The sequence below is a fragment of the Vulpes lagopus genome, chromosome 2, assembly GCF_018345385.1.
Source record: "Vulpes lagopus strain Blue_001 chromosome 2, ASM1834538v1, whole genome shotgun sequence".
Classification (NCBI taxonomy): Eukaryota; Metazoa; Chordata; class Mammalia; order Carnivora; family Canidae; genus Vulpes; species Vulpes lagopus.
This window is the reverse complement of record NC_054825.1, coordinates 44,803,527-44,825,420: the sequence shown is the minus strand read 5'-3', so window position 1 is coordinate 44,825,420 and position 21,894 is coordinate 44,803,527. Positions and strand designations below refer to the sequence as shown.

General features: G+C 44.3%; 1 protein-coding gene across 2 annotated transcripts in view; it reads right to left on the bottom strand.

The window, feature by feature from the left end:
- NPTN (neuroplastin) overlaps window positions 1–21,894 on the bottom strand; it is a 68,787-nt gene that overhangs the window by 1,112 nt on the left and 45,781 nt on the right. Inside the window, exons 5-8 of one of the 2 annotated variants that reach the window (XM_041742596.1) lie at window positions 12,948–13,081; window positions 8,419–8,692; window positions 1,330–1,351; window positions 442–516 (exon numbers count right to left, since the gene is read on the bottom strand). In XM_041742596.1, the coding sequence (XP_041598530.1) occupies window positions 456–516; window positions 1,330–1,351; window positions 8,419–8,692; window positions 12,948–13,081 (491 nt within the window). In that variant the 3' untranslated portion in view covers window positions 442–455. The remainder of the gene's footprint in view (window positions 1–441; window positions 517–1,329; window positions 1,352–8,418; window positions 8,693–12,947; window positions 13,082–21,894) is intronic. The other variant, XM_041742595.1, reaches the window with a different exon arrangement.

Sequence of the window (21,894 nt, the reverse complement as noted above, 5' to 3'; positions counted from 1 at the left end):
CGGTTCAAACAGCATGCTCAGGGATGCGGTGTGAAACTGCCATCTCCATGTGCCAAAGTGGACAGTAGTCCGGCCCAGCTGTGCGTGGCCACCTCTCTTGCCTTGCCCTCACAAGCCATGTGGGACCCACTGGCCTCTGGGAACAATTCACCTAAGTTGACATTCTTTACCTCTTTTTAAAGATACAGTTAAAGGGTGCAAAGTCTTTCTTTTGTGGCATTTACAGAAATGTGTGGAACAACACAGCTGAAACGTTCCTTTCCAGCTGCTGTACTGGATGGAGGGCAAAGAGAGAACCTGCTCCATCAGTATCGGCTGCTCTGAAATGAGCTACAAATCCCACAACATGACGCCAACTACTGAAGAATCTAACAAGGTCAACAGAGGCACATTCATTTGAATGTAATTTTTAAAAATTTTAAAGAAGAAGGCCATACTTACATTATAAGCAGTATTTAATTTGTGTTTCTCTGGCGCAAGTTTTTATCTTTGTGATTGTTGGTAGAGTTGGTTTTCCTTTGGAGGAAAAATTGCATTATACAAGTTAAAGTCAGTAGCAACTCTTGAAATTATAACACATGGAAATACAGGGATCCTTTCACTTACTACCATCCCTGGTGTAGTAAGAACTTTTACTGCACATATCACTGCAGAAACATACTCTCTAAAGTGCTTCTACAGCTTCAGTTAATCCTTTTGACTCCCAAGGCAGACGGGATCTGGGTGCCTTTCCCTTTGATTCACAGACTGTAATTACTAGAAAGGTAACAACAGTAGACTCTTCTCTACTGAACACCACAGTCTCTCCTCAAATGATAAAAGATGATCCGGTACGGACAGGGCTGTGCCCTCTGGCACTGAGCCAATCTGGGCACCACGTGCCTGCCTCTCTCTCCTTAGGTCCCACCTCTGGGAGATTCTGCTTATCTTGGACGGATTCAAAATTTGCCGTACCGTCTCCCTTGGATGCCACTGTCAGCGGAGCCTGGTGGCCTATTCGTGCTATCGTCCAGCTTGAAATTAACTTTAATAAAACTGGACGTCTCTGATATATCAGTTATTTTCCCCACGTTATCAACTTAAGCATACAGGATGTGCAAATTTTTCAACAATTTCTTGCGTGGCATTCCACTTCATGTTGTTAGAAAAACAAAACTGCACCGCCTGTCCTGGGAATCAAATGGCTGTCCCAATCAGTTCCCCAGCCGTGTGGCTAGGGAGGTCTACACTATGACACTCATTTCCACTCACGGCCTCCCCACAAAACCTTTGCTACACATTCAACTGCAAATACAAAACTACTGAATCAATGTCCAATAAAGTACTTACATTGGCCCAGCTGGTTCATCGTCTACAAGGTGTTCAGTTTTTTAATAATCCATTGAGAGACAGGAGAAGAAAGGAGAAAATTGTGAGACTCTACATAAGAACTACTAGAACAGCAAATGGCAAGTGGCAAACATAGCTATTCATAGCATTTATTCAAGGCCATTCCATCTGGAGGTGCAAAACACTCATGGAGTTATTACTTCTAGATTCAAGTTTTTAATGGCAGGTATGTTGTTTCAATGGTTTTAGTTAACACTTTGAATGCTTGTCATGAAAAACTGCAACTGTAGCGGACAGATAGGCTGCAATATCAGTATATTCATCTTGTCCCCAAGTTCCAGTGGTTCACTCTTAAATAGATGAGAAGACAAACCAACATTTCAGTTGTAAAATCCTGCTGTTTGTTTTCTTGTGGTGAATGCATGCACAGTTTTGGCTCAGTCCTGCAATGTAGATGGATGTGTATGTTCTATACATTTAGCCACACATCCTTACTTCCCCAAAGGACACTGTCCTTGCTGTTTTGTAATCTTTAGGAGACTTCTTTGGTCTGGAGGAGATTGAGGAAGAGAAAGCCATAATAGTCAACCTAATACTGGGTCAGCCCGGCTGGGCCATGCCAGCAGCAAGTCTATGCATACCAGAAAATGTTCTGTGACACACCAGGGAGAGCTGGATAGTGGGGACATCCCTCTAGAAAAGACTTCAGACAGAAAGACGGGCTCAACTCTTGAGCCCTGGCCAAAACCAGAACCCCAATCCAGATGAGCCATGAGATTTTTTTTTTTTAAACCAAAAAGCTGACCTTATCTGAGCTTAGAAGCCTTCTTAAATTGGTATTTCACGATTCTGATTTGTAGGTTTTTCTTTCCTGTTTTGACTAAGGGCAACTTGGTTCCCTTTGGGCAGGTCTATACATACATGGAATGTTTTTTTAAAGAGGCCCACAAAGGGGAGGGAACAAGTAAGTGCTCTTAGTTTCTATTTTACGAAAGTCAGACTAAATGATTCAGAACGGTTTGGTTTCACTGAAGGCTTCCAGAAAACCTCAGCAGGATTCCACAAGGGGGCTTGGTGCACATGAAGCAGTTATGGAGGTCACAGTCTCAGTGTAGGCATCTGCAGGAGCACATGTCAGGAGTAATGTCTGTCACAGGGAGACATTGCTCCACCTGTTCCTTCGAGGCAACGGAGAGGCAAAGCTACCGCCAGCACACACAGTGACTGGAGCAAAAAAAGATTAAAAAAAAACAAAAAAACAAAAAAAAACTAACCACAAACCAATGACTTATCAGCCAAAACAATAGGCTAGAGACACACCAGTGTCCACAGGATTCTGCTACTAACAACAGTACACTATCAAACAGGTACAGAGAACAAACCAAGACTCAAGGACACCCGAGACATCTGTGTGCTGTGAATGCAGTGGGGACCGTACAGACACACCAAGACCGAGACACACAAGCCCTGCTTCACTCTGTCCTCACCACAACGCCCGAGGCCCTCAGCATCCAGGCCAAGCCAGCTCAGCTACATGCTAGGAACTAAGTAAGCACTTCGGGGACTTAAAGATAAAGACCCAGGAGCAGACTCTGCAGAGTTTCAGTGCTCTGGCTGTGTACTGGGAAACAAAATTCTAAAGCAAGGTAACGGACAAGAAGATCACCAACCTACTCCCAACAGGAAAGGAAAAAGCAGGAGGGGGGAGTCGCGAGAGCCAAGCTAATCTTCTCAAAGCATCACGCGGTCCCAACTGACCCAAGCACTTTACACGCAAGCTTTTCTTCCTTTTGGTGGCAGGGGCGGGGGTGGGGTGGGGTGGGGGGTGGCCCTGCTGTCTGCCCAGTGACGTCACTTTCCAGCCCAACAAGCCGGTAACGTGCAAAGGGCTGCATGTAGGGGTTTTAGCAACAGTGGCTCTGGTGCAGCTGCCATGCCTGCAAGTGGGAGCAGGTGCTGGTCACACTAGTGTCTAAAGTCACTTCAGCTCTCTTCCCAAATCCAAGGAACCAAGAGAAGAGCCTCGTGTCTCCTACTGTCCTGGACTGAGTCACTATCTGCGGCACCACTCTCCCTTTACAGGTGAGACAAAAATATACAACCTGACCCTAACAAGGAAATCAGGAGAGAGGGAAAGAACAGAACTACAGAAAAAAAGGTACGAAAATTAAAAAGTAAATGAGGATTAAACAGCAAACTGAAATCCAAATTAGTCGTGAAAGTGAATGAAGTAAACTTGAAGAAAAGTGTTAACATATGAACTGTGCATCGTATAGACTGAAGCGGAGATTAAACAAACTCCAAAAGCATGCATATCGCTCACTTACCACCATGTTTTAAGGGTTTGATGCAATTGAGGGGGGAAAAAAAAGAAGTCATAGTAACCGACAAATATCAACATACCCCCAAACCCTCAGGACAAAAGATAGCGGCTTAAACAGTGGCTCTCCTCTTCGCCTGGGGGTTACTCCCAGCCACTGGCTAGATGAGAGAAGAGGACTGGGGAGAAGGGAAACAAGATGCTTCTGGAATCCATCTTAGGAGAGTGAGGTTCCTGGTGGAACTGACCTCTTCCCAACCAGATGTGCTACGGCCTTCGCTCCCCTACATCCCACTGCCTCCTCACCCGGAAGGGCGCCCTGCGAAGCCCAGGAAACCACGCGGTACCCGTGCGGGAGCACCTCCAAAAAGATAGCTTTCTAGTCAGAGTGACCAAGGGTTGACTGTGTTGTCAGAGCTCCTTTTTCACTGCCTCCATCTCACCGAGGATTATGTTTTCTAGTTTCTAAACCTGCTTCAATTTTGCCTGATCTCAGCAGAGTCGCATTAAACCAGAGAGAGATTAATGGTTACATCCAGTTGCCTTTCATTTTTGGTCCCACTGTATTTTCTCCGTAAGGTAAGTTGTCACTGACTCAGATGACCCCTAGGTTAGGAGACAATGACAGGCATGTTTTGCATGTTAATTTTAAAAGTCACATTTCTTGGGACACCTGGGTGGCTCAGTGGTTGAGTGTTTGCCTTCGGCCCAGGGCATGATCCTGGAGCCCCAGGATCAAGTCCCACATCGGGCTCCCCATGCGGAGCCCGCTTCTCCCTCTGCCTGTGTCTCTGCCTCTCACTTTCATGAATAAATAAATAAATAATCTTAAAAAAAAAAAAAGTCACATTTCTTTTCCAGCACTCCTAGCCGGCAGAAAAGCTTCATATGTTCCCAACTAATACACTTCGTGAACATTAGAATAACTCTTATTTGTAGAGTGTCTAAAAGAGTTTGAATGTATCAGAGACACTAAAAATGCTCCCCCTAAAACCTCAGCTATCTTCTCCACCAGTAACTTGAGAAGTCCCTTTGAATTGCTTATAAAAATTACCCCCCTAATGTGAATACAGAAACTCTTTTTCATGCCACCACTTTTCTTAAATCAGGTCCTCTTGTTTTCATCTGAGGTCACTAAAATGTCCAGTAGAATCGAAGGCCCCAACAATGAGGCCGGTAGGGAAGGCCCCATCTCCCAGATGACTGGGGAGGACAGACCCGAAGCACACATGAATCCCTCTCTGGGTTCAGTCAGCAGAGAACCAACAAAGAAGGAAGTTGTGCTCCAATCATGTAAAGCTGTAGGATGGATGGAAGGCTAGAGGGATGCTGACTGGACCTAGTCTTTTTAGAAAAGATAATTATCATTTAACATTTTCAGAGAACGTAGTCAAGAGCTAAGGTGAAAAAAGTCTTTGATTTTACTCTATGACTCATCTGTTACTGAAAACACTGAAGGTAAAAGGTGACGTGCAGATAATCTACCTATAAGACAACCCACTGATCCTCAGTGAGACCACAGTAGTGCCTTAATGGGACTTAGTGTGAGTTTTACTTATAAAATGTCCTGAGTAGACTCTAGTAAACTAAGAGAACTCTTGTTTTTTCTACTGGAAGCCACTAAACCTTAACCCTAAGCATTTTCTATGTGAGAAATCTAAAGCAATATTTGCTTTTCTGGTGAAGCATACTCAGACTAAACTAAGTTCAAATGTGTGCATGCGTATAGTTTTAAATTGTTTAAATTGTTCACTTAGTAACAATTTAAAGAGGTGAGGGGCTGAGTCACCAAGAGCTCACAGACTGCCCAAATAGGAATACTATGAGTTTTACATGAAACGGTTTCATATAAGAAAAAATTCAGTGAGTCAGAAATAAATCATAAGTCTACCCTGATAATAAAGTACCTATTTTGGCAGAGAAAACATGTCAGGCACATTAAAAAAAAAAAAAAAAAAAACACCATTTTCACAATGGCATAAATAAGTCAACAGTACCACAGATGGTTATCTGATAAAAATCCATCACCTCTAAAACTCCAATTTGTATCAGATCTAAGGTACCTCTTCATTCATCCCACAAAGGAGTGCATACCTCTATCTACATGTAGCCTCGGGGAGGGGTATGAGGGCAGAAAGCATGAGGGGGCTGGTCTTACATGGACTGTATAGGGGTTGAAGGGAAACTGGCTGGGAAAAAAAGCCACGGCATAAGGAAAACTCACTGAGGAACAATCAACTTTTTTTTTTCTTTAATGATTAAATCCAAGGGGACAATAAATAAAGGGGGCACAGGAGTAGGAAGCGGTGAGAGGAGGAGGGAGACAAAAAAGAAAACGGGGGCAGAAATGCTGGAGCAAGGCAGGGGTGTGGAGATGGAGAATGGAGCCTGGAGCACGCTGGCTGTCGGGAAGGGAGCGGAGAGGAGGCGAACACTGCAATAATCCCAGCGTCCCAGGTCTGTCGCCCCAATTCAACAACAGAAACGTAAATGCTGCTTACATTCCAGTTCTTCCAAGAGACCAGAGCAAGGAGATTTTACTTTGCACTTACCCATGTCTTTTATGTAGGATTCATCCACTTCTATAAAAATTTCACTTAAAAGAGGCACCTTCCCTTCGGGAAGCCATTCAGAAGACTTGCTGACCACACAGGTCTTTACTACCTAACTGGCGGCCCCTGGAGTTCGAGAGCCATGGAGTTCTCTCTCTCTCTCTCTCTTAAAAACAAGAGCTGCTTCCTCGGGCAGGTGTCTGCACTTGTCAGATCCAATACCAACCACCTCTGAAACCTAACCCGAATGTCTCCACACGTAAGAGAGCAACCCGGTAAACAAAACGGCTGCCTACGAGGAAGACTGGAACCTCTGAGGGGAACGTGCTAAGCCAATGGGTCACTCTGCCAAGAGAGTGGCAGCAGCCTCATCTTATAATAAAAAATCAGGTTCGAAAGCCCGTCTTTGCCTTTTCTTCCCTTTTTGTTCTCTACCTTTCCAAAGGGAAGGCTGAGCAAGGTGTTCAGCAAAACCAACGCATTCCGAAGGGATGACAAGTCCCTGCAGAACACGGGACAGCCGCTCCTGGAGAGCCAGAGGGAAATGCACACCACCTCCCTTTACTCGCAGGCCGACAGCTAAAAATTCTGCCTTGGGATCCTAATTTGTAGCAGGAAAGAGAAAAACTAGAGGGAAAAGCATTCTGCATGTGAAGATCCGAGAACGCCGTTCACCTCACAGAACAGCAGTCCTGGGGCCCCACGAGGAGGCATGTAAAGCCCCGGAGGCACACCAGCTCGTGCAGGGAGCAGGCCCGCCGGCTTCCAGCGGACTCCCCTCGCCCCTCCCCTCGCCCCTCTGCCTGGTGCACTGCGGATGATGTGCGCGGGCAGGGGCGACCCGGGCTTCCCAGGCGCCTTGCTAGTTTCAACAGACATCACCGCCGGCCTCACTGTAATGCTCTCTTCCACCTCGGGCAGGCAGAGAGATTCTGGAGGCGCTGAGAAGAGAGGAAGTAACGGGAAGAGGCCATTGCCCTCAAACACAGCCTTCCAGAGAGGCTGAAACCACCAGCAAGGCTGCACTCCTTCCGAGGGAGCACCGGACCTCCCTCGGGAATGCTCCACAGACACACCTGATGGGGGCTGCAGTCCTGCTGGTCAGCTACTCTGTGGGCAGGGCACAGAACCCAGAGTGCACAAGCGCAGGCCCAGGACGGTCACACCACAGTTGGCATCCTCACCATCACCCGAGGCCAGCCTCCACTGGACTTAGGTGCACACAGCGACAGGCAAGTGGTGGTAGTCGCCGGCTGGCTATTAACTTGATGGCAATGTCACCGGGTGGAAGGGGCAGAGCTAGTCAGGAAGCTCAAAGTACTACTGACACGAGTCTCCAGCAGCAGCTGCCCCCCGACTGTAATCCTGGGGTTAGAAATGGTGTATGACCCAAAACCCCCCCAAAGCAAAACACCCACCACAAAGATTTCCTAGGGCTTTCCTGACTGAAACATGTCCAAAAATCTAAGATTCTTGTTCTTTCCCACACTTGTTTTCACTGTAGTCCTGGTGTCCCTATCCAATTCCACCGCCAGCCCTAAGTCAGCCTGAGGGTGCCACCTCGGGGCACAGGCTCCAGGTGTTACTGCTAAGCTGTCTCGGTCTTCAAACTAGAGGTGATGGATGCATCAGACTCCACCATTCTTGTGGGACAGAAAAGCCAAATGCTTGGTGCCTGCTTCACCCAGAACCTTGAAAACCCATCACAGGGACCAACCAAGGGAACCAAAGGCTGGCTTGCTCCAATGGCTCTTCTCGAGAACGGTCTGAAGGGGTTGGGGCAGTAACCTACAAGGGCTCTACCCGGCAACCATGTGACAACCAATTAGATACCTTAAATCTGCCTGCAAGGCCAGGTGGCCTGCGATCTTGGGGTGGCTTCTAGGCTTGACCTGGATTCTCCTCAAGCTCAATCTGCCTGATGATCTGTATCGAAGGAGGACAGAGCTGAACCAAGAGACTGGTGGCTGCCTATTCCCCATGTGGGGCCTGAAGGGCAGAAGGGACCGGGGCTTGGAAAACACCCAAACGGAGGGACCGAGCTAAGGATAGCTCTAGATGGCTGATCTTAGCAGTAGGAAATGAGAAACCAGTATGAGAATTCTCTTCTCCTTTTGGGATCAAACCCCAACACTCTCAGAGTCCTTTTTGGGTACTTGGAGACCATCCCTAGGAACCAACCCCCACATTACAGCTATTTTGTAGGGATGCTCTTACCGTCAGGAACTTCATCCGGCCTCTTCCTCTTCTCATACACAACAATGATCACCACAAGGATAATGATTTCAGCCAGAATTCCCAAAAAAGGCCAGAGTGGGGCCAGGTGGCTCCGTACCCTGAGGATGGTGACAACGGAGGCAGAGCCAATAGAGTTGGTAGCATTACATTCATACTCGCCAGGGTCTTCTGTGATCTGGAGATTCACGATGCTCAGCTCAGTATAATTTTCCTTGTTGATGATGAAGAAACGGCCGGAGGTATTGACAATGTCCTGCTCGGGGGCAGAAAAAGTAAGAACACACAAAGGTCAGAGTAGGTGAATCCGTGTGCAAGACAAGGTGGCAAGGTCTTAGCAGGACCACTGGCTGGGATGAGGGAGCAGTGTCTAGGACCATCTTTGTCCAGGGAACTTGTGAGCACTTCATTACCAGCTTCCTTTCAATAACAACAACAACACATCAGCAAGCTTCTGGCAGAGCCAGGTTAAAGCCTCCCCTGCCGTGTCCTCTAGACTTCTCCAACTTCTATGAAGTGAATGAAAGTCCTATCCTGCAGCCTCAGAAAAGACCAACTCAATCTAGAAAATGCTACTTCAAATACAAGGGAAGAAACCATCATAGGAAGAAGATGGAGAAGGAGGGGTGTGACCTCCGCAGTCAGATATATATGCTAATCTCAGGCCTATCTGAGGACTTCAGAATTAGCACATCTATTTCACACTTGGTGAGTTCTGACAAGTCGTCTTAAACCTCCTCCAGAAAGAATGCTAAGAACTTGCTCCAGTCAGAGTAGACAAATTCCTAACTTCTCTTTCCTTTAAGAATCAGAAGGATAAAGGAAAGTTTATTCAGTCAATCAACAGCTATTTACTAACGTATGCTACGTGTCTCACATCCTACTAAGGGGAAGGGGAGACAGAAAGGGAAAAGTATGACACAAAAGTGAACAAGGAGGTTGGCCTTAAGAGGGAACCAGACCTCCAAAGGGATGGTTACAGGAACACGGCAAGAAGCCCCAAGAGACGGCATGTACTGAGTACTGTGGGGCACAGAGGGAGTGGCCAGTGCCAGAAAGACTCAGGGAAAGCTTCACAGAAAAGCCAGCTTTTGTCCTGGGTGGTGGAGAAGAGAGGTGATCAAGCAGGACAGGAGTGCTCCAGGCTCTTGTGGGAAGACAGAGGGGAGAGTACACAAGCAGGGGTTGAGGTGGAGCTGGGACAAGCGTACAGCACTGGGGTAATGGCAGGCAAAAATGGAATCATGTGTCAGTTGTTAGGCAACAGCTAAAGCATAATCAGAAATAGGGAAGAAAGGGGAAGATAATGACGTTTAACTATAGCAAACAGTGGTGCCTGCAACTGAGTGTGGGTATGGCTGAAATGGCAAATCAAGCCTTCAAAATAAATTATTCCCTGAAGCTTCAACTCGAGGACTTAGAAAGCTGCCAGCTTCTCTAACCCCGCTCTACTGGTTCACTAAGTCCATGTTTTTCACTTATGATCAGAAGGGATTAGTTTTTTTTTGTTCCACAAGCCTTTAACCTGTAGTTTTTGAACACCATCATATGCAAGAAACCTTAACCTTTTCAATCAATGCATAATAAGATAGTGAGTGGGACCTGTCCTATTGCTACAGAATTGATGACTAAGGAGAAGCATCAAAAGTACCCCATAGTCTCGGATGAAAGTACAGCACAGGGAAGAGAGTCCGTAATATTTTAATAACAATGTATGGTAACAGACGGTGACTGCACTTAATGGTGGTGGCTACTGCATTGTGTACAGAATCGTCCATCGCTACGCTATACACCTGAAACTCCTGTAACATGGCAGCTATACAGTAGTAAAAATTTTTAAATATATATAAATATTTTTAAAGGGTATCTTTTCAAATACCATTAAATTAATTTGTAATTAGGACGTTTTCACATTTATAACAGTGACTGATATTTAGGTTTCAGTATGAAAGACTGTGTTATCTTATTCATTACATGATCAAGTCTTCCACAGTGCTGTTCATTTTCCCTCCATCTCATCTGTCAAAGTCTGCCACCATTTAACTGCTTTTTTGCTATATTTCCGTATTTTTCCAGTTTTTGTTTCATTCATTTTGAAACTGTATTATGTAGCATAAAAAGATCATGACAGCTTTGTCTTTATTGTGGATTATACCTCTTTTTTTTTTTTTTAAGATTTTATTTATTCATGAGAGACACAGAGAGAGAGAGAAAGGCACAGACACAGGCAGAAGCAGGCTCCATGCAGGGAGCCCGATGTGGGGCTCGATCCCCAGTCTCCTGGATCACGCCTTGGGCCAGCGGGGCTGCCCCTGGATTACACCTCCTATGATAAAAAGGAACTCTTCTGGTTTCATGTTTATTTGAATTTCACTTTCTGTAATGTTAATATTTCATTTGTTCTACATTATATACTTTCACCATATACATCTTTGTCCATCATGTTTGTTTTAATATTTCTGCACTATTGTTATATGCAGATTATCTTTAAGCAACATTTTGTTATATTATTTCTCTGCTTTTTAATGAGGATGCTAAAAACTTTGTATTTAGTACCACTGTAATTTTTACATTTATTGTCATAAATTATGGTTTACTTTAAAAAAAAGTAACCCATTATTTTTTTTTTTCTTATTTTTATTTATTTATGATAGGCATACAGTGAGAGAGAGAGAGAGAGGGAGGCAGAGACACAGGCAGAGGGAGAAGCAGGCTCCATGAACCGGGAGCCCGACGTGGGATTCGATCCCGGGTCTCCAGGATCGCGCCCTGGGCCAAAGGCAGGCGCTAAACCACTGCGCCACCCAGGGATCCCAAGTAACCCATTATTTAAAAAGTTCAAATAGGGCAGCCCCGGTGGCTCAGCCATTTAGCGCCGCCTTTGGCCAAGGGCGTGATCCTGGAGACTCGGGATTAAGTCCCACGTTAGACTCCCTGCATGGAGTCTGCTTCTCCCTCTGCCTGTGTCTCTCATGAATAAATAAATAAAATCTTTAAAAAAATAAAAAATAAAAAGTTCAAACAAAACTGGGAGTAGATAGCCCTTCCAGGGCTTATTAAAAGGGAGCGCCATCAAGCTATCTTATCCCCAAGTCATCACATTACCCCTTGCCCGTCTATAAAAGAGAAAACAGGCTGATAGGTGATTGGAAAAGAGTTATTTTTATTACAGGCTCAACTGCCCTAAATTAAAAGATTCTTTTAAAAAAAAAAAATGCACTTGGCATTGCATGCAGCCTTTCACCCTGCAGCCAAGTAAAATAGGCACCAAAAGAGAATCACTCAAAGACTGGGGGTGCTAAGAACAAACCATCTTTTTCCAGTGGATAGGCAGGAGACCAAATGATGTGCCATATGCCTCTCAATCTTGGAAAAGGGCTGTTTGGAGGTGAGAAGGCAGAGACTATATCCCCACCATTTGAAGAGCCATAATGTTCAAGTTTGGTTTCCTCTACCTAACAGGGCTGCCTTCTGAATGAGCAGTCCCCAGCAGTGAAAATAATCTGTGGCTGGAGCTAAGCAGGAAAACAGAGAGGTTCAGTAAAAGTAGATCCCTTGGGGCACCTGGGTGGCTCAGTCCGTTAAGTGTCTACCCTTGGCTCAGATCATGATCCTGGTCCTGGGATCGAGCTCTGCATGGGGCTCCCTGCTCAGCAGGGAGTCTGCTGCTCCTTCTGCCCCTCACCTACTTGTACACGCTCTCTCTTTTGCTTTCTCTTTTGAATAAATAAAATCTTAAAAAAAAAAAAAATCATCTGGCCAATTAGAAAAGTTTTTTTTTTTTTAAAAAAAACATCTTTGGGGGATCCCTGGGTGGCGCAGCGGTTTGGCGCCTGCCTTTGGCCCAGGGCGCGATCCTGGAGACCCGGGATCGAATCCCACGTCGGGCTCCCGGTGCATGGAGCCTGCTTCTCCCTCTGCCTGTGTCTCTGCCTCTCTCTCTCTCTCTCTGTGACTATCATAAATAAATAAAAATTAAAAAAAAAAAAATTAAAAAAAAAAAAAAAACCATCTTTGGGAGGAGATACTATCGGATTTCCAATGTCCAAGACTGCCCTTGCGCTTTACCATGTTGCCTCAATTCCCCATCAGACCTCCCTGTGTTCCAGGAATGTACTAAATTGTTCTCATTGCCTCATCTTTCTCCAAAACAAGAAAGGTGTATTAAAACTACTTCAAGAAAATATTTTCTTTAGGACAAATGGACTAAAATTTAAAAAAAAAATGTTTAAGATTGGGGTTAAGCTCCTTCAGTCTCCTTCTTGAAGGCAAATCAGTCTAATCCCTTAGCAAAACAGCTTTTAACAAATCATGTAGGGATTCCATGCTGGACGGAGACTGTCAATGACTTCCAGATTTATCATGTAACCATTTATGACTAGAACGGGTGACCCTAAGCCATGCCAGTATGGCAGGATGCAGCAACTGGCAGGTCCAGATGTCTGGACCTCCCAGGAGAAACTCCAGCAACCAGAAACCCAGGGAGAGAATCAGGGCTGCCTCCTACTCACCACGGGTATACCATTCTCCTTCTTGCGCCATATCCACTCTGGGTGCGGGTAGCCAACTGACTTGCAATACATCATGGCATCTTGCCCTTCATTCTTGTTCTCGCTCCGTTTGTGGCCAGTAATGTCAGGAGCAGCTGTAAGAAAGAGTGTTGAACAGTTACCACAAGAGCCGACTCTGAATAGGATACAAAGGTCCCACCTACTGACTCAGAGCTCTGCTTCTAATACAACCAGTCTCTAGGCCTATCCTCATAAAAATCTTTGACAACATGAACTTCAGGTCAGAACTGAGCAATGGAACCAACCTATTCTCTACCTACCACCCAACAAAGCAGCCCAAGCAGATACCAGGATTACCATTATGTGAAGTTGTACTAACAATGTAGGTGGGTTCTCTAACCTTCTGGAAGAGAGGACACAGGCTCAACTGCCCTAAATTAAAACATTCTTAAAAAAAAAAAAAAAAAAAAAGCACACAGAAGCTATTATCATCTCCTTTTCCAGTCATAGGTTTTTGGTTTTTTTCAAACTGCAGTAATAGCAATTATGGATTCTATCAAATGTCCTATATTCCTTTAAGGAAATGGGAGAGCCCTAAAATCAAACACCCAAAATCAAGTCCCATTGCAAGGTATGTAAAAACAATCAATGCATGGAGAAGCTATCTGATGTGCATCAATGAGCAAGGTTCTTCTGGGAAAGAGGTAATCCAGCAAACTGGTCTTCAGAAGGGGTAAGAAAGAAATAAACAGGAAATTCAACCAGTGTCCTAAGAGATTTTATTAACAGTTTAAGAATCTGACCTGTACACCTGATTTGCAGTAATCTCAATAAACCCAATCTTGGGGGAATTTCTAGATATGCTAGACGTTGCTGGTCTTCTCTGCGTTACAGGATCACTTACGAAGAAATAGCACCTGTGGTTTAAAAATTAGGTAAGTTTCAAGGATCTAAGAAATCAGAGATAAAGACTAATTCTTTGAATTTAGTCTCCTTTGATCCTAACGATACTTTCCACCATATTCCTCACCGGTTATAGTAATGTGAAAGCAGTACAATGCAGAGTAGGCCAGATGTCACTTTCTTGGCCAAGACAGGAAAGAGAATCAAGAAGCCTGGTCCAGATTCTAGTTTTGCTTGTTCTTTAATCGTTCCATGCTTCGGTTCTACAGCCATTACCAAATGAAGGTAATTCTGGCCCTGTCTACATCCAGTGCCCTTGGATAGGGAAGTTTTAAAACATTTCATCTTGAGACCACAGAAGCCTGTACAATAGAGTATTGTATCATGGGCTTATCCCATGTTCTCCCTCTAAAAGCCTGGTTTTTCTTGGCTTAAAAAATGATCCCAAGTTCTGCCACTTTCAGACTGTGCCTCCCTGCCCACCTCCAGAGGCACCCGGACAGAAATGGAGGTCCCGAGCTGTCTTTATAACCGCTGCCTACCCAACTGACGCCTGCTCAGTACTACTCAGTGTGAGGGGTTTGCAAAAGAGGATGTTATACAGGAAATGTCTTTTTATTTTTTTCCAGGCAAACTTCCTCACTGCAGAAGGGAGTAGGCCAGCTGGCTCAATATTATTCCTACCACACCCGATTTCTCCCAAAGCCACTTGGTCACTGCTCAGACCTACTGTTCCACCACCTGCTTCCCCCTCCTCAGAGCTTTCTTCACACAATAAATAGTAAAGACCATCTTAAGTATTTCAAGGAGCAAGCTCCATGGCAATACACTAACTAAAACACCATCACGGGAAGACATAACAAGCAGAGGAGTTACATTTTGCTTCAAGTTGTGTTTCATGCATCTGACAAACATTTGTTGAGCACCTACCACATGCCAGATACATCATAGAGTGGTGGGGGGAAGGTCTTTCTGTTGAGGTGGATTTTAGCACAGTCATGAAGAAAATAAGGGAGTAGCACACTCCTATATCTGTGGGAAGAATACTCCAAATAAAAGACAAAAAAGCCGTGAGGCAGAGCTGTGCTTATTATGGACAAGGAACAGCATGGAGGAGTTTGGCTGAAACTCAGTAAGCAAGGCAAAGATGGTAGGAGAGGAGATTAGAGTGAACGGAGGAGCCCAGATTGAAGAGGACTCTGTAGGCCACTGCAGTGACTTTGGCATTTACTCTTGAGTCAGCTAGGAAGCCACTGATAAGTGCCAAGAAAAGGTATGAAATGATCTACTTGTTTAACAGCCTCCCTCTGGCTACTATGTAGACAGTTGTGTAGAGAGACAACAGTGGAAGAAAGACCATTTAGGAAGTTGTTCATATAGGCAAGGGAGAAGGTGGTTTGGATGAGGGCAGTGGCAGTAAAATGAGGAGATTCTGATATATTTTATAGGCTGAGTTAATGTATTTGTTAATGGACTGGATGTGGGATGCAAGAGAAAAAGTCAGGGATGACTCCAAGGTTTCTGGCTTGAATAATTCTAAGAATGGAGTTGCCAGTTACTAAGATAAGAATTACAGAAGAATCAGGGTGGTTTTTTTTTTTTTGTTGCCTTGTTTTTATTTTGTTTTGTTTAGGGATGGAACAATGGTGGTAGTAAAAACCAGGAGTTCAAAGTTTAGGACATGTTAAGCTTAAGATACTTAACATTCAAGTAGACAGCTGAATATCCAGACTGGAGCTGAGGGGAGTCGTCTAAGGTAGAGATATAAATTTTAGGAATCAGCATATGTGTGACATATTTTTCCATTTTCATTCTCCTTTGCCCCATAGAGAATACCCACACCCCACACTGGCCCAGTTATCTAACTAATTCCAATAATACTGTGAATTTAGTATCATCAGCTTTTACCTTGGGGACTCATCCCAAGATTGCACGTTAGAATGACCTAGAAGGCTAAAAGTTGGGTTGGCTTATGGTGCCACGGCCTCTAAGAAGTCGCTATTCTGAAAGGATGCAGACGAGAAGGCCAAGACTGAGGAGAGGGATGGGAATGGTTTCACTCCTACCCTGGTGTTTAGGAGTGAAGACTTTTTCATTCATCTACTTTGGTGTTCTCCAGAGGCTTCTATTTTCAGATGTGAACATGGCCTTATAGGCTACTATGCACAGAGACAAGGAACTTAGCTACCCTCATCACACTCTGTCGGCCATATTTAAGTGTAACCTATGGGAAAGGGTCTTCAATGGTTAGATCTATTGCTGCTTTCTTCTTACTTAGTAAAGAATACTGAGTGAAGTCCTGATTATTCACCCTTGGGATGGTAGAAGCATCACTAGCTTTGTGGGCAGAGAGAAAATTCACCCCCAGTCACATCACTCTATCCCTAGAGAGAGATTATTACAACTATTACTTTAGCCTCTGAGTCAATGAAAATATTTTCCACTTCTATCATTTATGGTAGCTGCTCAATCAGAAAGCCTGTTCCTCGGATGGTAGCCACACTTGTGGTAAACATCACATGATACATAAACTTGTCAAATGACAAAACTGTATACCTGAAACTAATGTAATACTGTGTGTCAACTATGCTCAAATAGTGAAGGATAAAAAAAAAAAAATAGAAAGCCTATTCCTGTTCCACCAGCTGGGTAGGACAGTGAACTCACAGCAAGAAAGGTCACCAGGCTCTCAGAACACATGTTAGTACTGGTAGGGAAGCAAGCGGGGGCCCTTAGGGCTCAGAGTCCACTCGTGGTGGTTTTTAAACAGTCTCCAAATCCGGTGATACTCTTCCCTTCATGAAGTGAAACATAATTGTTCCTTCCCCTTGAGTGTGGCCTAGTGATGGGATTCTAATAAATGAAATAAAGCAGAAGTAGATTTGTGGCTTTGGATTGTTGACGAAAGATGGTGTGGCTTTTTCCTTGCTCTCTCTTTGATCACACGTTCTGGAGAAGGTTAGCTATCATACTAGGAGCACATTCCAACAGCCTATGGAAAAGGCCCACGCGGTAAGGAAGTGAGGCCTTCCGCCCACAGCAGTCATGTGAGGCAGCCATCGAGGAAACAGATCCTCCAGATCCCATCGAGCTTTCAGAAGATCCCGAGCCACCCCACAAATTGGCTCCCTATTCCTGACCCACAGAACCAATGAGGTAGTGTTTCTTGTTTTAAACCACTAAGTCTGGGGGTAATTTAACCACCCAATGAAGAAGATATAACTCTATTTACATAGAATGAAAAACTCAAATTCTGTACCAGTCTTGCACATAATTGGAACTCAAGGTCAAAAACAAATATTTAAATTGAGCTATTAGTCTCAGGGAAAGGCAAGGCGAGGCTTAGACTCTGGCATTATGAGTTCTCAGAAATCAAAGAGATACTGATTAACGTGTTCTATGTTTGCTGATATAAACAGGACTTCTGTAACTCTAATTAAACGTTTAATCAGGTCAGATACTGACAAATTTTGATTAATGGCCTATTTATGTTGATTAAATGCCTCACCTTCTATGGGCTTGCCATTTAACGAGAAACGCTTGACCAGGGTCAGCTGGTCTGAAGATCGGTCTGAGGCATCTGACAGAGCCAAATACTCCTCACTTCCCCTTACCCATTCAGGGAGGCACAGAGGATAAGAGAGACCTTTAAAAGAGATCACAGATCCACTCAGGAAATTAACTTGCTCTCTGGCCTTGTTAGCCACATGCTCTAATATTAGACATAAGCTAATGAATAGCCTTCCAATATCCCAATGAATGGCAGCACAGGGGTTCCAAGACAGTCTTAGTTATCACCCAACAATATCTGACCCAATTTCATTATCTGGTCCCATGGCTAAGGACTAACACGTGTTCCTCAGTACCCTCTGTTGCCTGCCAAGCCTACACTTAGAGCAAAGCATCCAGCTTCTCTGTCACACTGGTGGCTGTAGAAAGTGTCCACTACTCCATTAGGCAATGGAGACATGTTCAGCTGAAACTGACATTAAACAAAGTTAAACACAACAGAGCTAAGAACGGGGTCATGGTATGGGGTTTCTTACTTGGACAGCTTATTTGGAGCTCACTTTTCAAAGCACATTCATAACCGCAAAACTCATTTTCCAAAGAAACTCCATCCTTAAAGGTGGCAATGAGCAGGCTCTTTCTAAGTAAGCATACTGATTCCATATCATGGTCTCATTGCTTCTTTTATGCAACCTATCAAATCCCAGAGACACATCATCTTTGCTGTAGGCAAACTTAGAGGCTTGGCTGAAAGCAGAGAGTGTTAAGATTTACTATTAAGCCAAGGGCTAAGCCCAAGAAGCAATATGAGACTGGTCAAAATGGAAGCAAGAAGGATGTTGACTTGTGACTCAATAAGCCTTCTCCACAAAGAGAAGTTTGTTTCATCATCGGTTGTGAAGACTAGAGCAGTCTGGGACTTGTGCTGCCTTCTGTAACTGAGGCTCTTCCCTTTCCAGCAGGTGAGAGCATTGAGTGGATGGCAAGTCAAGTCTCCTCTAAGACAGTGATTCTAACCTTGGCTGTATACTATAATCCCCCCGGGTGCTCTTCATAAGCCTGAAGTCCAGGTCACATTGCCTACACATTAAATCAAGTTTGAGAACCACTGCTCTCATACCTTTCCTGGCATGAGATTTGAGATTAGGGGAGCAATAAGGACGAACTATCCCTTAAGATAGGGAGAGGAGTGGAGGTATTAGGGAACTGATGTGACATTCCCAAAGTTGAGAAGTTGACAGAGCCACTACCACAAGGAAAAGAAGCTTAGAGATCATTTCCCTCAATAACCCAACCTCTCCTTTGTGTCCATATAAGGGAACCACAGACTACTGGAGCCTTACAGAAACTCTAAGGCCATCTATCTTATATTGCTTCATCACACTTGTGGAAGCTGAGGCCTGAGGAAAGACAGAGAATAGCTAGAGCCATAGCAAATTTCATGGCAGGGCAGGATTAGAACCCATTTCTTCTCTCAGTCCAAGGCCTTCCTGCTGTTACATGCTGAACACAGCAACATGGCTTAATGCTTAGCAGCACAGGCTCTGGCATGAGAGTGCCTGGGTGAGAACCCCTGTTCTACTGGTTATCTGTCACACTGGGCCATCCATCTTATTCCCTTGAGCCTCCATGTTCTCCCCTGGAAAGTGGAAATAATAATGGTGTCTTCATCCAAGTTGTGAAGACTATAGGGGAGGACAAGAATAGTAATGCATCTAGCACAGTGCCTGGCATACGGTTAATATGCAATGTTAGTCATTCTTTTCAACAAAGGTCAGGGTGGCACTCTAAAGAGAGGAAAAGAAAGAATACGTATGGTTATTTGGGCTGAGGCTGATGCTCAAAATGTTCTAGCAGCTTCAAAGTATTATTATTTTGATCAAAGACTTCTCAAGTATGGGCAATTCTGAGTCAGAACCAGCTTTGACATAAGCTCTGACCTCAAGGCTGTCAGTACCTATCAAACTTGCCTCCTTGCCTATCAAACTAGCTACCTATCAAATAAATACCCATGAAAATGCTCTGCATGCTGAAAATGCTGTACAAATGAGAGATGTGTATTATTACTCTTCATGATATTGTCATCACCATACAATCCATGTCAGCTAGTTTGAACTTTAATGTATCACTTGTAAGACCATACAAGAGAGTAGTAAACAGGGATGCAGGACAAGGTGACTTACAGAAATTCTAACATTTAGTCATAACGTTAAAATACAAAGAGAGCTGAGAGTATGGAGGGAAAAACATAGATAGATAGATGATAAAACCATGATAAGCCTTAGCTCTCACCTGAGTCCCCCAAAGACTGAAACTCATTTGAAATGCCCAGTGAGCAGGGAGACATAATGTTGAGCCTAATAAAACAAGTAAGACTCTCAACCCAGACCTTCCTAGGGCAGGGATGTACCTTTAACAAGAGGCAGTGGCATATCTGTTGCAAAGGATTTTGTGGCCACCAAAATCCTTTTCTAAAAACAAAATAAAATTCAAATTCTTGTTTCTTGGATTAATCAAAATAATTGAGTGATGAGGACAGGGTGAGAGTCATGAAGGGGATTTTCTCCTTTTTTTGTAAATTACATGGCCTTTCTTATGTGCTTTGTTACAAGCACATTTTTCTTTTTAAAATTTTATTTTATTTTATTTATTTATTTTTTTTTATTTATGCATGAGAGACAGAGTGAGAGAGAGAGAGGCAGAGGCAGGCTCCATGCAGGGAGCCCGACGTGGGACTCGATCCCAGGACTCCAGGATCACGCCCTGGGCTGCAGGCAGGCGCTAACCTGCTGAGCCACCCAGGGATCCCTTAAAATTTTAGAAAAAGAAAGGGGAAGAGAGAGGGAGTAAGAGTTGGAAAGGTTAAATAATCATAGGAATAGAAAATTCAACACTTATCCATTCACGAATACTCTATAACAAGCTGTGCAGTCTCTAGAAGACACAACCCCTGAAGAGTCAAAAAGCTGGGGAAACGATGCCTCCCCCCAGTTATCTAAGAGGATCCTCAGACAGGCTGGGCTATGGCGCAGAGGTCCCACTAAGGTCTAGTCATTGCGGTTTCCTCTCCTCTGGCCAGCCCTGCTCTTTCACCCCCAGCATCTGCTCAGGTCACCTGCCAGATACCTAAGAAATGTAATCCTAAACAGTAATAGTATCTTCCTGTTTACACTGTGCCGCATTCTTGGCCTTTTAAAAAAAGTAAAAGAAAAAAAAAACAAACCCTACTTCATAGGCAAGGCCGTCCCTACTACATGTAGACATTACCATTCTCAAAACCCCTTTCTTGACAGGGATCTACAGGCTAGGATAGAAAAACACTGCCACTTCAGGTCTGTTCCTGAACAGGTGCCCCTATCACTCCTTCAGCCTTCTTTTCTCTTCACCATAAGTAACTCAGGGCGTGGTGATCTGCTATACAGTGCCCAGTTCTGGTCTCGTCTAAGCCCTTCACTCCTCACAGTGCTAAGTTCAAACAACCCCCCAGGACGAGGTGCTGAACTGCAATAAAAGCCGAATGGGGGGGGGGGGGAAGAACTGAGGACTGCAGAACAGGTGCTAAAGAAATCTATCTGTATGGTGTAAATTATACTGCCCTGAAATGCCAATTTTAGTTAAGCCACAAAGGAAGAATCTGAGAGACTCCTTTCAGCAGAGGTCACTTAAGCTTCTTGAATCTCTCTCAAGTACAACTATCTCTTTACCTGTATTAATCAGCAGATTTTTAAAATCATTCTAGCTATAAAAAGATAACTATCTTTTACCCCACCATAGGGGCAACTGAAGAAATAAAACCAGAGTTTATATGAAAATGCTTTGGGAAGCAATGCCTCCCCTACGCCTCTTATCCCCTTCTCTCTCAATGCAGGGCAGTTTGCAACCCCAACCACCTAGCTTAGAATATGATCCTGGGACTATGGCAAATCTTTTAAAAGTAAAACAGAAAAAGTCAAATGTTCAGTCTTTACAGCCTAAACTAATAATCACCTAAAAGATATTAAAAGTTCAGCTGTTATTCCTTGTGAATTTGAGAGACTAATGTATCTGTCCAAGCTAATCACAGAATACGCTTTAGGAATTCTACAAAAGAGAATCTCTTAGGGTCTACTCCTTTAAAATCAGGATATCACCTCCCACCCCAATCTTCCTCACAGAGCTGCTGGGCAGTAAAATCCAATACTGCAGCACACAGTCATGCCAATAAATCAGAAGCATGGAAGTTTTAACTTCCTTTGAAAACTCTCTGCCTGCAGCTTCCTATTCTCTCCTGCTCCAGACCACGACCTTCTATCTGCTGAAGGGAAAGTGGGGAAAGTGAGGAAAGATGCCTCAGAGGCCACTTTAGTAGCCAACCCGATGAGAAACCACCTCTGTCTCCACTCCTGAAAGTGCTGCTAGAAATTATTAGAGCCAAATCAGCATGATCACAGTGAAGCCAGGACTTGCAACTGCATGTAATCACCCTTAGGCTTGGGGAGGACAGTTAACTACACACACCTTTTCCCCTCCCTCACCCATCCTGTTACCTCCACGC